Source organism: Vulpes lagopus, chromosome 20, assembly GCF_018345385.1.
Source record: "Vulpes lagopus strain Blue_001 chromosome 20, ASM1834538v1, whole genome shotgun sequence".
NCBI lineage: Eukaryota > Metazoa > Chordata > Mammalia > Carnivora > Canidae > Vulpes > Vulpes lagopus.
In genome coordinates, this window is record NC_054843.1 from 1907993 (window position 1) to 1921423 (window position 13431).

General features: G+C 67.0%; 1 protein-coding gene across 1 annotated transcript; it reads right to left on the reverse strand.

Annotated features, from left to right (window-relative positions):
* Window positions 1-439: 439 nt before the first annotated feature.
* PWP2 (PWP2 small subunit processome component) lies at window positions 440-13225 on the reverse strand. The gene is made up of 21 exons (XM_041735134.1): window positions 13175-13225; window positions 12818-12930; window positions 11746-11840; window positions 11417-11516; window positions 10518-10661; window positions 9635-9770; window positions 9192-9418; window positions 8786-8929; window positions 8593-8663; window positions 8096-8232; window positions 7768-7916; window positions 7466-7613; window positions 7098-7248; window positions 6473-6653; window positions 5301-5448; window positions 4791-4899; window positions 3456-3521; window positions 2436-2654; window positions 2135-2285; window positions 1944-2018; window positions 440-994 (listed from the first exon to the last, which is right to left on the reverse strand). Exons 1-21 carry the CDS (start codon window positions 13190-13192, stop codon window positions 823-825), a joined length of 2754 nt encoding a protein of 917 aa, XP_041591068.1. The 5' UTR covers window positions 13193-13225; the 3' UTR covers window positions 440-822.
* Window positions 13226-13431: the final 206 nt, after the last annotated feature.

The following is a 13431-nucleotide window of genomic DNA, read 5'->3' on the forward strand; positions in this document are numbered from 1 at the left end:
GCGCAGTGTGAGTGCACAGCCCAGATCACGGAGCCCCCAGGCGCGGGTGCAGGCCACAGTGGCTCCCGGGCACGGAGGCCGGCCTGGGGAGGTTGGCAGCGCCTGCAGGGAGCCCCAGGCTGGGACCCAGTGGATGGACACTGTGCCCACCAGTTGGGGAAGTGCTGCACCCAGCTGTGCCCATCCTGCCCCTGGATGGAGGCTGTCCCCACCTCCCCACCGAGCCCCAGGGCCCAGGAGGGAAGAGCAGCGTCTCCGTCCACCCGTGCCCAGCTGGCACAGGGGCGAGCGAGCTCCCAAGAGCACCGTGCAGTTCCTCCCCAGTGTGCAGGGACTCTGGGGGCGAGGGCTGGGGCGTGCCAGGCTGCCCTGCTCATTCCCCCGCCACAGACCCCGATCCCGTGACCCAGGATCCATCTTGAATATCTTCAATCCAGGGTTCAGGTTTACTCCACACTTTTATTGTAGAAAACCTCATTTTCATCTATCATCCCAACTGTATTAAAAATATAAATTACACTCCTACAAAGTTCAAGTCTATAAACACGAACCCATCTGCCTCCCTGAAGAGGCGTTTCCAAGAGCAGATGAGCCAAGCTCATGTTTGCTCGGAGCGCGGGTGCCCGGCCCGTGCGTCAAGCCCGTGCTGGCCCGGGGAGCGGCTGGCTCCGGAGCTGCAGCCGCGTCTGGCTCGGCAGGAGTCCCCCGGGCCGGTGCCCCCCAGCCCTGCGCACTGCCCTCCCTCGCTTCCGGGGCCCGGGCTGCGGGCTCCATGTCTTCGGGGGTCTTCATCCAAACAAGCGGGGCTGGGACGGGCCGGCCCTACACCGGCTGCGCGGCCCCATCGCCCTGCCCTCCCCCGAGCAGGTGCAGAGTGTCGTCATCGGACGTGTCTGCTTCCTCCTCGCTGCCCAGCGGTTCTGACGGGCGCTTTCTGCCCCGCTGCCTGGACACTGCCAGAACGTACTGGATGTTATAGCGGTTCCAGTCACAGCTGTTAAAAGCACACAGGGGTCGCGTCAGTGATGGCTCTTCTCTCCCATCAGGACTCTGGCTCGCCCGGCGCCCGACCACCTTCTGTGAGCCCCCGACCTGCCCGCCCTGCCCTGCGGCACGATGCACCCATGCTGGTCTGTCCTCGCCACCCTGCCCTGCTCTGGGCCTGACGCAGGCGGCCCCAGCAGCCCCAGCAGCCCCCGAGGGAGGGGCCGGCACACGGCTTCACGGCCGCCTGAGAGCAGAAGGGACGCCCCGAGTCAGTTAATTCCCCACATGAACACAGACAAAAATCACATCCTTGTTCCCACATAGAAAACCACGTGGCAAGAACGAGGTAGAGGTAAAGGGCCCGCAGGGCGCCACGACTGCCCCCGTGGGAAATCGAAACAAAATCTAGCTTTGGCAACGTAACTGCAGCCTCCCGCGGATGAATACTCAAAAGCTGGCCGCACCCTGTGCAGCAGCAGCAAATGGCCCCACGCGGGAGTCCCGGGAACGATGCCTTTACGCCAACGCCGAAGTACAAGCGTTGGTCCGAGAGGAGCTCTGTGGCGTCCCACAGGCGGGACTCTCGGAAGAAAACCCTCCGGGAGGGAGGCTTGTCCTCGGCTCCTAAAGACCCAGGACGCCGTCAAGGACAGACACGGGCCTGCACCTGTGCACACCGGGCAGAGAACACAGCTCCGGGGATGGCGTGGGGACACCCCGGCCAGGTCCCTGCGTGCCCACCTCTCCGCTGGGGCACAGCCTCCACCGCCCTGACCCGGAGGACACTTGTTTCCTCGGAGGGCGCTCTCCCTCCAGCTCCCGGCCACACCCGAAGCCGGCCAACCTCGCGTCCCACCGTGGGGCAGCCCAGGTGGGGAAGAAGCCCCTCGCGACATTGGCCCCCAGTCCCCCAGACAGACGACGCAGGCGGCCACCCTCGTGTGGGCCACACGTACAGTTTGGAGACGTCGTCCAGGTGCCGCTGGATGCTCTTCTGAAGGAACTGAACGGCCGGCAGCACCTTCCCCGCCCTGCAAGGGAGACCCGCCTTGGTACACAGCGCCAGCCCACGGCCGCCCGGCCCCCCGCGCACGACGTCCCCCTCCCGACGTGCGAGGTGCAGCGAGGGGCCGGGGGCACGTCCCACCTGGACTTCAGCTTCTGGCCGTGCACCATGAGCAGCTTCTGGGTCCAGATGAGGTAAAATTCCAGGTGGCGAGACACTTCAAAGGACGAAGCTAAGAACTCCAGCACTTTCTCCACGTACAGGTCAGGAAGTGAGGAGCTGACAACTTCCACTGGGGGACAGGGAGAAAGCCGGGTTCGCTTTGCAGAGAACTCCCCCCCCCCGCCCCCGTCAGGAGCAAGAGCGAGGACGGCTCAGCCCCTCAGCGTCCCCAGAGACCGACCTCGAGCGCCGAGCCCCCGCGGGGTCGGCCCGTGCTCACCCTCGTCCCAGGGCACCGACTCCAGGGTCTCCTGCAGCAGCTTCTTCTCGTTGAGCCGGAAGGCCATGAGGATGGCCCTGGTGAAGTCCTGCTGGCGCAGGGCCGCCCGGATCCGCGCGGGGGTGATGCTGGCGTCCAGCTCAAACGGGTCAAACAGCATCTGGGCGTCCAGGGAGTAGACGAGGAGCCCCTCGGTGGTGGTGGCCGCCCAGCAGTGCCCTGGGAAGCGAAGCAGCGAGGGCCTTCCTCCGCGCTCATTTCCACTCTCCCCACTTTTTTAAAGAACAGGTACTGCCTTATCCCCGTAACAGCAGGGAGGTGCACGGGCTGCCTTCCCGCCACTCCCGGCCCCGCCAGCATGTGCTTGCGTGAGCAGACACACACGTGTGCGCTGCCGTCCCGTCTGCAGCAGGCCCAGGAACTCCTCCGTGGGGCACACACTGCTCTGTGGGCCACGCAGCCTCTGCTGCGACGCTGTGGTGCCCCGGGGAAGACACGGGAGACCCAGCACGGCGTGCAGCCGAACCCCAGGCCCACAGACGAGGGGCTGCCCGAGTCGCCCCCCGGGCCCCGGTCTGCACCCCTGGTCGCACTGTGGTACGCGGCCCCGTGCTGCTCTGCACCCTGCTGCTTCGGGCACTTGCTCGATGCCAGGGAGGGGGGCTGTGACCCCACAGACAAGCTCCCTATGAGCCTCCCTCCTGCGTGCTCCGCCCCAGGCTCCAGGCCCCGTGGACAGACTCTCCCCTGCAGCCCCTCCCAGACTGGCACATGTCCACGGTGCCCAGGGCAAGTCTGAGAGCCCAGCGCGTCTGAGGCCACCTCCTCGGCGTCCTCGGAGGAGGACAAAGGTGACCACGTGTTACCCATGGGGGACGCAGGGCCCTGAGCCAGCCGGGAGTGTGACCAGCCTCGTCCCTGGGAACACAGGCGACAGGTGCACCACGTCACCGTGAGCCCGGAAGCCCAGCGGCTCCCCCCACCCCTCCCAGCACCAACCACCAGTTGCATGGGGCTCACCGGTGGGAGAGAAGCGAAGCGAAGTCACCCTGATTTCAGGCTTGAAGTGCCGAGAGCTCATGTCACCTGGAAGAGAGCAGCAGCGCCTCGCCCCTTGCTGGCTGGAGGGAGGGCCCCTGCCGCTCTGGGCCATCTGCGCAGCCCTGCCCTGGCCTCCCTGCCCCGTCTGCAGGTGCAGCATGGGAGTCCCGCGCCAGGGCCCCGGAGGCTGTGACGGGCGCCACTGGCCTCCACGGACGAGCCCTTGGAGCACCGCTCGCAGGCATCCCGCCTGGCCGGTGAGTGGCACGTCTGCTTTTCCCACCCAGGGCTGTGAGGCAGGCTGGCTCTAGCCCCCATGGGCCCGTCCTGCCAGGCTCTTTGTGCACTGCCTGTCCCACGACCGCATGGAGCAGCTGTGGGTGGAGGCTCATCCTCACTGGCCACCACCATGCAAATCCCTTCTGGAAATTTATTTTCAAATCTGCGGTCCCAGGGATGGTACGTTCCCATAGCATGAAGTCCAGTGACGGGCCATCGTCAGAACAATCGGGCTCCTCTCTGCCGGGCCCAGGCCACCTGGAGACCACCTCAGTGATGTTTCATGCCTGGCTCCCCAGAAACCCTCCGCTGGGGGCTCTCGACCTCGGGATGACCTGGGTCCAGCAGAGCCCCCGGTCTCTCCACACTTGGTGCCAACAAGCACCTGCTCTGCCCAGTGACCATCGAGACGTCTCCAGACAGGCTGAGACCCACCTGTGCATGTCACTAAGGGATTAGGGACGCCGTGCTCATCAGGAGATTCCCGAGAACACGTGGCACAGGCAGGGGCTGCTCCAGGGCCTGCGTGGAAGGTGCAGTCCTCCCTCCACCACGCGGCCAGGCAGGGTGGGCCCCAGGCACTGGCCGTGGCAAGAGCAGGGCTGGAATGAGCCTGCCTAGGGGGAGGCCGGCGGGGAAGCCGGCATGCGGGCTTTCTGGCTGGCGGATGGCCCCCCTGACAGTCTACTGGGGCCTGACAGACCCCACTCTCCTGCCCTGACCTTTTGAAGGGTGTGCACCCCTTGGGCCTCCTGGATCCCCTGATCCCTGACCCTGGAGCCCTCCCCGGAGCCCACGTGGGGGTGAGCACGAGGCACAGGGCTGGGCGGCAGCCAATGAGCAAAACCACAGGCCCAGACAGGCGGGGGGGCGAGGGGAGGGCGCGGACCACTCGTGTGTGGCGAGAGCTCCTGGACACAATCCCTGTGGCCCCAGCGAGACAGCACAGCTGCTGTCACCCAGGATAAGTGGGCGGTGGGCAGGGCAGCCTGTGGCGGCCGGGGCCTTGGGGGACACCAGAGGCCCTCTGCTCACCTTTCCTCACGCCCGGCAATGGTATGGCGACTCCGTCCTCCGCCCCAGCGTCCTGATCGATCAGCGCCAGGTTACCAAACTCTGTCATTTTCCTTCGGTTCAAAAACTCCTGGAAGGACAAAGCCCAGATGTCTCGCCGTCAGGTGGAGGGCCTGAGCCCGGCCCCCGGCCCCCGGCCCCCAGCCCCTGCCCAGCTCACAGGCCACAAGCACTGGAATGCACATGGGCCGCACGATCCTGAGACGGCCACCAGCCCGTCCTCAGCCCTCGCCCCCAGAGCCTGCGGCCACCGCGGTGCCCCAAGTCTCCAGTGCAGCAGGACAAGGGCTCTCGGCAGCCTCCGCGAGGCCGGGTCACGCCAGGCGTCTGCTCGCTAGCCTGCCCGCCCCAGGTCCTCAGGGAAGCAACGGGACCCATGCCCCGGGGTCACTCAGCAGGGACAGGCGTCGCCCCGCAGCGGCGCCAGGGTGTGCGGAGGGCAGGGGAGGCCGGGCAGCCTCGCGCCCTCACCTCCATGGCGTCCAGCGACAGGTTGCAGGAAATCTCAAACTTCTTCCTGAGGATCTGCTCCTTGACGTGATAGATGCACACGAACTTGGACATCCCTCCTGCCAGGATGCTCTCGCCGTCCGCAGAGTAGCACAGCGTCGTGAAGGCCCTGAGGCAGGGAGACAGGAGCGCAGTCGCCCCGGGCACCCCTGGCATGTGCTCCGCTCCCCGCACCCCAGAGGGCACCCAGCGCCCCCAGCATCCTGGGCAGGGCTCTGGCCTGGGCCCCACGAGACCCCGTCACCCGCTCCGCTCTGTGGGAGCAGCACACCCCAGAGGGACCTCCCAAGACAGGACCCCTTCACGGGAAGGACCACGTGGCTCATGCCGCAAGGTTTCCTTGTCGAAATCAGATGGCAAAGGAGGCTGCCCCGCCCGCCACGCACGCAGCGACCATGACCACTGGCAGGGCTGTCGACGCGGCCCCAAGCGGGCAGCACCAGGCACGCACTGGCCCGGCTGCTCACAGGACCCCACGCAGCATCACCTGCGACACCCGAGAGCACAAGCCACAGGAGGAGGACCGGCGAGACTTCACCAAACCCAAAGACACCGTCGAGGGTGAGAAGAGCCCCCAGGGCGCCAAGAGATTTCCAACCCAGTTCCCTGGGGCGTCGCCCATCTCGAGCGCATGAACTCTCACGGCGCCAGTCGAGACCACACACCGGACAGACCTTCCCCAGTCCCCGTCCCCGGGGGGCCGGTCAGCAGAGAGGACGCGGGACCGCACCAGCCCTCACGGACATGCAGACCCCAACCGCGTGCAGACACCGGCCCACCCCAGCCCAAGGGCTGCCGGTTCGAAAGCACATGGGAAGGGGCCGCTGGGGCTGTGGACGGCACAGCCACCTCGCAGGACACGGACTCCCTAGAGAAGCAACCCCGGTTACCGCGTGACCACGGGCCATTCCCCTCCAACACACGCTCAAAGACGTGAGGACGGCCGCGCACGCCAACGCCAACGGGGCTCCCGAAGCCCACGGGGCACGAGGACACACCGATCATGACCCCCATGCGTGCTCCGCGCCCCGGGAGGAGTCCCGCCGTTACTGTGATTTTTAAGGGCCTAAAACAAGAAATCGTTGGCTCCTCAACCATTTCTTGGCGTATAAACGGCTCGCGGAGGCACTCACTTCCCCTTGGCCGAGTGCTTGGCGGTGACCTTGTCCAGCTCCTTCCTGCCCGTCTTGAGGTCGTGCCTGCCCTCGATGGAGCCCGTCTGCACGGCGTTCTCAGGGTCCCAGAAGGTGATCTGGGAGTTCAGCGTGGCCACAGCCAGCTCCGCACCGTCAGGGCGGAAGGTCACAGCCAGAGCTGAAAGGACACATGTGATCAGGCCCCGAGGAGGAGCCGAGGCCCCCGCAGCGGCCGCACCGTCCCGAGTCCTGCCCGAGCTTCCATCCAGGAGAGCCAGGTGTGCAGCAGCAGCGCCCTGAGTCTGCGCACGATGGGCAGTGGCACCCGGCTCTCAGAGGCTCCACCCTGCGAGGGAGGCCCCGGGGTCTAGATGGAGTCCCTGACAGGCACAAGGCCAGGACAGGCCGAGCAGGGGGAGTCACACGGAGGTCACAGCCAAGGGGGCTCTGAGAGGACCGCAGGACAGACTCGGAACACAGCGGTGGGAGGCGGGAGGTCAGTGTGGTCAAGCCCTACGGACACAGGCCACCCTCACCCACACACGCCCGGCAGGACCCCAGGGGTCCTGAGACCAGGCCTCCCTCCCGCGGCTGCACCTGGTCCCCGTCCCCGGGCGCCCACCGTCCGAGGTCAGGCCCAGCGTCTCCGTGGTCCTCCAGCTGTCCGCCATGTCCCACAGGCGCACCGTCTTGTCCCAGGAGGCGCTGGCCAGGACCGACTTCACCGGGTTGAAGCACAGGCTGCTGATGGGGCCCTCGTGGCCAGACAGAACCTGCGGCGTCCAGAGCAGGGGTGTGAAGGGACAAGTGGGGCCACGCCGTGCACCAGGCCCTCACCCTGAGGCTGTGGGTTGGCAGGCTCATGGGGTGTCCGCGGCCAAAGGACCCTGCTGCTCCTGCCCTCGAGCCCGCAGAGACGCCCTCCCGCGTGGGCCGTGCCCCCGCCCCACCCCCACACCGGCCCCCGGCCCCCGGCCACGCGGCCCTTACGTCCAGGAGCCTCCCTGTCTGCATGGACCAGATGAAGACCTCGAAGGAGTCCTGGGCCCCCGCAGACACCACCTCCCCGCTGCAGTCCACGGCCACGCAGGAGAACTGGGTGGGCCGCGGAGACGTGAAGGTGCGGAAGTTCCGGTACCTGCCCGAAGACACAAGTCCAGGCAGGCACCGCTCACACCCCGAGTCCCTGGGGCTGCCCTGAGCCCGTCTACACTACGTGCCCCCCAGCAGTGCCACGAGCCCAAAGCCCCGCTATCACGCCTGCCCACAGGGAGGACGAACATGAAGATCACCTGTGAAGGTCAAAGGCACGCACGGTCCCATCCATGGAAGAGGTCACGATGACATAGCCGGTGGCAGTGAAGGTCACACCGGTGACCCCACTCGAGTGCTCCGTGAAAGTGATGAAGCAGAAGCCACTGAGGGTGTTCCACACCTTGACCTGCAGGTGGGCGGGGTGAGGAGCGGGGTGGCCAGGGCTCAGGACCACGCACACCCGGGCACGTCAACCAGGGTCCCCCAGCCCGGAGATGCACGCGCACCTGCCCCTTGCCTCCCGGTGAGCGGCAGGTGAGGGCTCGGGTCCCCCCACCCAGGCCACAGCCGCCTGAGGAGCCCCACCTTGCCGTCGTCCCCGCCGGTCACGATGTACTGCCCGTCGGGGGAGTAGGCCAGGGACACCATGCTGTTGAAGTGGCCCTGCTGCTTGAGCACGCAGGACTCGCTCTGCCACTCCCACACCAGCAGCTGGCCCAGACCTACAGAGCACACGTGGGGGAGGGGAGCCTGAGCACCTGAGCCGCCGAGGCTAGGACCCCTTCACACGTGAGCAGGGGACCCAGCAGTCACTGCGGGCGGCACCTGCTGTGGTGTCACGACCCCCCCGACAGCCACAGGGTGCCCCCGCCCCCCAGACACAGGCCTGGCGGCTCACAGGCCCGGCGGCTCAGGCACCAAGGCGCTCGCAGCTCAGAGGAGCGCCAGTCCTGGACCTGCACTGCCCCCTGGCCCCAGGGCCCCAGGCCCGGGGGGGTTTCTCCCGGGACCTGGGCAGCCCCACGGCCTTGGGGGGTCAGCGATCCTGTTCCTGTTCTCGCCTGACTCTGTAGGAGACGAACCTGAACAGCCAAAGGCGAGCCAGTCCCCGGAGCTGTTGACGGCGATGGACGCGATGCTCTGGTCAGAGATGCTGGCGGGAGAGCGCGGTGTGAGAAGGCGACACGGCGAGCCCCTCCGCCTGCTGCCCGCCCGGCCGCTCTGCACCCCCACCCCGCACAGCCGGGCCCCCACAGCACCCAGCGGGGCGCTCACCTCAGGGAGTGGATGAGGTTGAACTCAGGCAGCTCGTGAAGGTGGAAGATTCCGGAAGCAAAGCCGGTGACCAAGAGGTGGGTCTTCTTGTGGTAGGCCGCAGCGGTCAGCTTGTTGAAATCTCCCTCTTTGTTGAAAAAGTACCTACGCGGGTGGGGGGTCAGAGGACGGTGGACGGGCGACCAGGGAGCCAGGCCGCGTCAGCCTGCGCCCAGCCCCCAGACCCCGGGACAGGGCCCCAGCTCCACGCAGGACCCTCGGCCCTACAGCCCTGGCCTCTCTCGTCCCTCACCCAGGGCTCCGCCCTCCCAGCCCCGGGCCCTGTCCCTGGGACACGGGGCAGCCTCTGTGCCACGTTTCAGCGTGGAGGGTGCGAGGTCCTGCCTCACCCCCGGGGGGCACCTACTTGGCCAGCCGAGAGTATCTGACTTTCCCCTGCTGCTCCTCGGCAGCCGGCGTGGCTTTGCCCCGGACGGTGGTCTCCTCCTCCCCCTCCTCTCCGTCCTCCTTCTCCTCCGCCGCCGCCTGCAGCAGGTCTGCCCTCCAGCCCGTGGGGGCTTTCAGCCGCAGGCCCTCCGGGGGGGTGTCGCACTGCCACACACACAGGGCGCCGTCCTGGCTGAGCGTGTACAGCTGTAGGGGGTGCGGGCGAGTGGGCGCGGGTCACCCTGACGTCAGCCCACGTCAGCCACCTGGCAGAGGCCACGCCCAGGAGATCGCCAAGGGACGCCACTGCTTCCTACGCACCCCAGTGACCCGGGAGGCCACCTGTGTCTACCCGGGAAGGCCTGGCACCTGACTGAGACCCGGGATGCCACTGGGTGAGACACCCCAGACACGGGAACGTACGTCTAGGCTGCTGGATTCGAAGAAGCAGGCAACGATCGCGTCCTTGTGTCCCCCCAGCGCGTAGTAGATGAGGTTGTCCCAGCGCTCAGCTCCGAACACCCACGTGGACATGTCTTTGCTCCCGACCGCAAAGCACCTGCCAGAGGAGCCCACGCTCGTCCTCAGGGGCCCTGGGGGACGCCCGCAGCTGGGTCTGCCCAGCCCGCACCTCCTCCCGAGCTGGCGGCTCCGTCCGTCTCTTGGGGGATGGGTCACCACCCCCCTGCACGAAGCAGTCCCTCCAGGAGGCGGCCCAGGAGAGCACTGAGCACCCGCCTCCCTGACTCCCCAAGTCCCAATCTGAAGGGACCCCGCTTACCGCACACACACAGCCAGCGGAACAGGCGGTGCCTCGCTGAAGAGGCAGAAGGCCTGGCTGCAGGGCACCCACCCCGGCCCGAACACCCACCGGCTAGGAGCACGAGGGCTGCCCGCCACAGTGGGCCGGTGGACACACTGGCACCAACCACCAGCTCCCACCGCTCCCTGCACACACAGTGCAGGGCAGCTGAGAACGAGCCAGTAGCCTCCCAGGGTGGTTAGGGGTGACCGCTGTGAGAGGACGGGACCGGCCCCGTGCTCCAGGAGGCCCCGACGTCCCACTGACACAGCTGCTCCGGATTCGAGCATCCTGGTCTAGGTCTGCGCCCTGGTTTCCAGTGACGGACGCCAGGGCGGTGCAGCCCAGCCCAGGACCAGCAGCCCACCCGGCCCTGCCACCCCACAGGACGCCCGAGCGCCCATTTCAGAACAGAACTGCGGGATGCAACAAGACACACAGGGCTCACCACCCCACAAGAGGCTGGTTCCGGCGTCCCCCTCAGGCCCCACGCCCGGGCCTCACCGCGAGTCGTCTGTCCAGTCGATGCACGTGGTCTCATCGTACGGCCCAAAGTAGGTTTTGTCCAGGACAAACGCGTTGAACTCCCGCTTCCTCCCAGGGGCGTGGTACATCTGGGCAAGGTTGCCTTTTGTGACAACGAACTTCCTGCCACAGAAACAGGGCGTCGTGACCCAAGACCAGCTCAGAGGCTGGGGACAGCGCCCTGCCCGGAGGCCATGTGCACCTGCCTCTCCACGGCCCCCGAGCCCCCTCTTCTCCGGCAGGGACCCCGAACCCCGGAGCACAGGCTCCTCCGATGCTGCCGCCAGCCGGGGAGACCGTGGCTGAGGCCAGGCCACCCCTGCGGAGCTGGAAGGACAACATGGGCTCCACGCGACGGGTGCAGGGGAGCGGCCACTGCCCTCCAAGGGCCTTCTGAGGCCGGACACAGGATGCGGCTCACAGCTGAAACCCAGAGCCGCCCCCTGCCCAGCACATCCGGGTCAGCCTCGGGGGAGCAACCTGGGAACGAGCCCTCTCCCGTGGCCCGGGACCCACAGCAAGGCCGGGGCTGGCCTAGACCCTGTCCACACACATTCTCCTCGCGGTGGATGGCGAAGCTGGGGGGCAGGGGCTCCTTGGAGGCTCTGCTGCCTGGAGGCCACAAGACCCGCCTGAGGACCACAACTGCCGTGAAAGCGGTTTTGGTCGAGAATCTTCATGTGGGAACACCAGCCCCGGAGCAGGGGGAGCAGGGACTGTGGCCATGCGGCCCCGCAGGAGCCAGACCCAGCAGCCTGATGAGGCAGGAGCACGGCTCCCACGGACACGCCTCTGGTTGGAAGAGCCCCAGAGCCCTGCTGCATCAGTCACGGTGTCTGGACCTCGAGAGCTCCCTGCCCCAAGCGCCAGGCCCTTACCTGCCATCGGGAGAGAAGCAGACGCTGTGCACGGAGCCCTTGAAGTGGAACTGGTGGAGCACGGACCTGCAGACCAGGCTAACCAGCAGCGCGTCCCCCCCTGCAGGGACGGGGAGTGGCACGTGCTGTCACCCCACCCACGACCCCAACAGCCCACACATGCACGTCCTGCACACACACGCCCTCACCCCAAAGCCCACTAGGGCCCCAGGCAAGGAAGTGACCGGGGCAGAGGACCCAGTGGCTTGGATCCCAGGCAGGACAGGGTGTTGGCCTCATGCCCCCCACCGACCACCTGAGCTGCTGTCCCCCTGGCCGAGGGTGGTTACCTTCATCGACGATGATGGCCAGACGGCCGTCTGGGGACAGCCCTACACACTTGACGTTGTACCGAGTAGCCAAGGGCAGAGTGTTGGATTTGTTGCTATAAAACAAAAGCCACAGTCGGGTAGTTGGTCCCAGTTGTCGGATGAGGGGGTGGCCTCAGACCACCCACCCCCTGCCCCCTCCTGTCCCTGGCCGGCTCCGGGCCCAGAGCTCACGGCTCGTCCCCAGGTCCCTGCTGGAGAAGAGGAAATAAGACCAGGTTCCTGGAGAAAACTTGGCGAAGTGAATTCAAGCCCTTAAAAATGGGCTTTGGTTTGGGGCCCCTGGGGACTCAGTGGAGGGTCCGACTCTTGATTTTGGCTCAGGTCACGGTCTCAGGGTCGTGGGATGGAGCCCCCTGAGGAAGAAGATGGGCCCTGCAGGTTGTTTCGTTCTCCCTCGCCCTCCTCCCACGCACAGGCTCCCTCACTTGCTCTCTCTAGTTCTCTCACCAAAAAAAAAAGAAAAGGGGCAGAGGAGCTTTGGTTGTTCCTGATTTTGTTTGTACGAGGGCATCCCAAGCCAACTGCTCAACAGAAGGGATTAACCCCGAGGACAGTGCGTCCCCATGAAGCCGCCGGGACAGAATGGGAAACGGCGTAAAAATGGGCAAGCGCGGGGATCCCTGGGTGGCGCAGCGGTTTGGCGCCTGCCTTTGGCCCAGGGCGTGATCCTGGGGACCCGGGATCGAATCCCACATCGGGCTCCCGGTGCATGGAGCCTGCTCCTCCCTCTGCCTGTGTCTCTGCCCCTCTCTGTGTGACTATCATAAATAAATAAAAAATTAAAAAAAAAATAATGGGCAAGCGCGGGCACCTGGGGGCTCAGTGGTGAGCGTCTGCCTCCGGCTCAGGGCGTGACCCCAGGGTCCCGGGATCCAGTCCCACAGGGCTCCCCGCGGGGAGCCTGCTTCTCCCTCTGCCTGTGCGTCTCTCTCTCTCTCTCATGAATAAATACATTAAAAAAACAAGGAAAGCGAACGTCAAGCACAAGCGCCCCTCGGCTTGGACCCGACCGTCGCCGCTGCCCACTTGCTTTTTCAGGTCGAATACGGTGACTCTGTTCCCCACGGGGCTGATCACGGAATCGCCGTCGCACGTGAAGTTCAAGTTTCCGCAGCGATAGACCGTCCCCAGCAGGTTGGAGAACTGAAAGGAAGGCGCTCGCCGTGGTCCCGGGCCCGAGAGCCAGCCCCGCCCCGGCCCCGCTCAGCCCCGGGTCCCTCGGGCCGCCTCCCGGGGCGGGCGGGGGGGGCAGGGGGCACCGGGGACCCCAGGGGGCGCCACCGCCCCGAGCCCCGGCCGCCCGACGGGGACCCGCCCGCCACCCGCGGAGGCCGCCGCCCCTCCCCGCCCCGCCTCGCCCCGACCCCGACCCGGACCCCGCGCGCACCCGGTACGCGAACTTCATCTCTGCTGCCGCCGCCGCACGTGTGCGCCGCGCTCGCCCGCGGCCCCAAGCGCGCACTTCCGGGACCCGCCGCCACGCCGCGCCGCGCCACAGCGCCCCCAGCCGGCCCGGAGGGGCGGGGCCGCAGGGAGGAGCCCAGCCGCAGGCCCCGCCCCCGCCGCGCCCCGAGGCGGAGCCCCAGCCGCAGGCCCCGCCCCCGCCGCATCCCGAGGCGGAGCCCCAGCCGCAGGCCCCGCCCC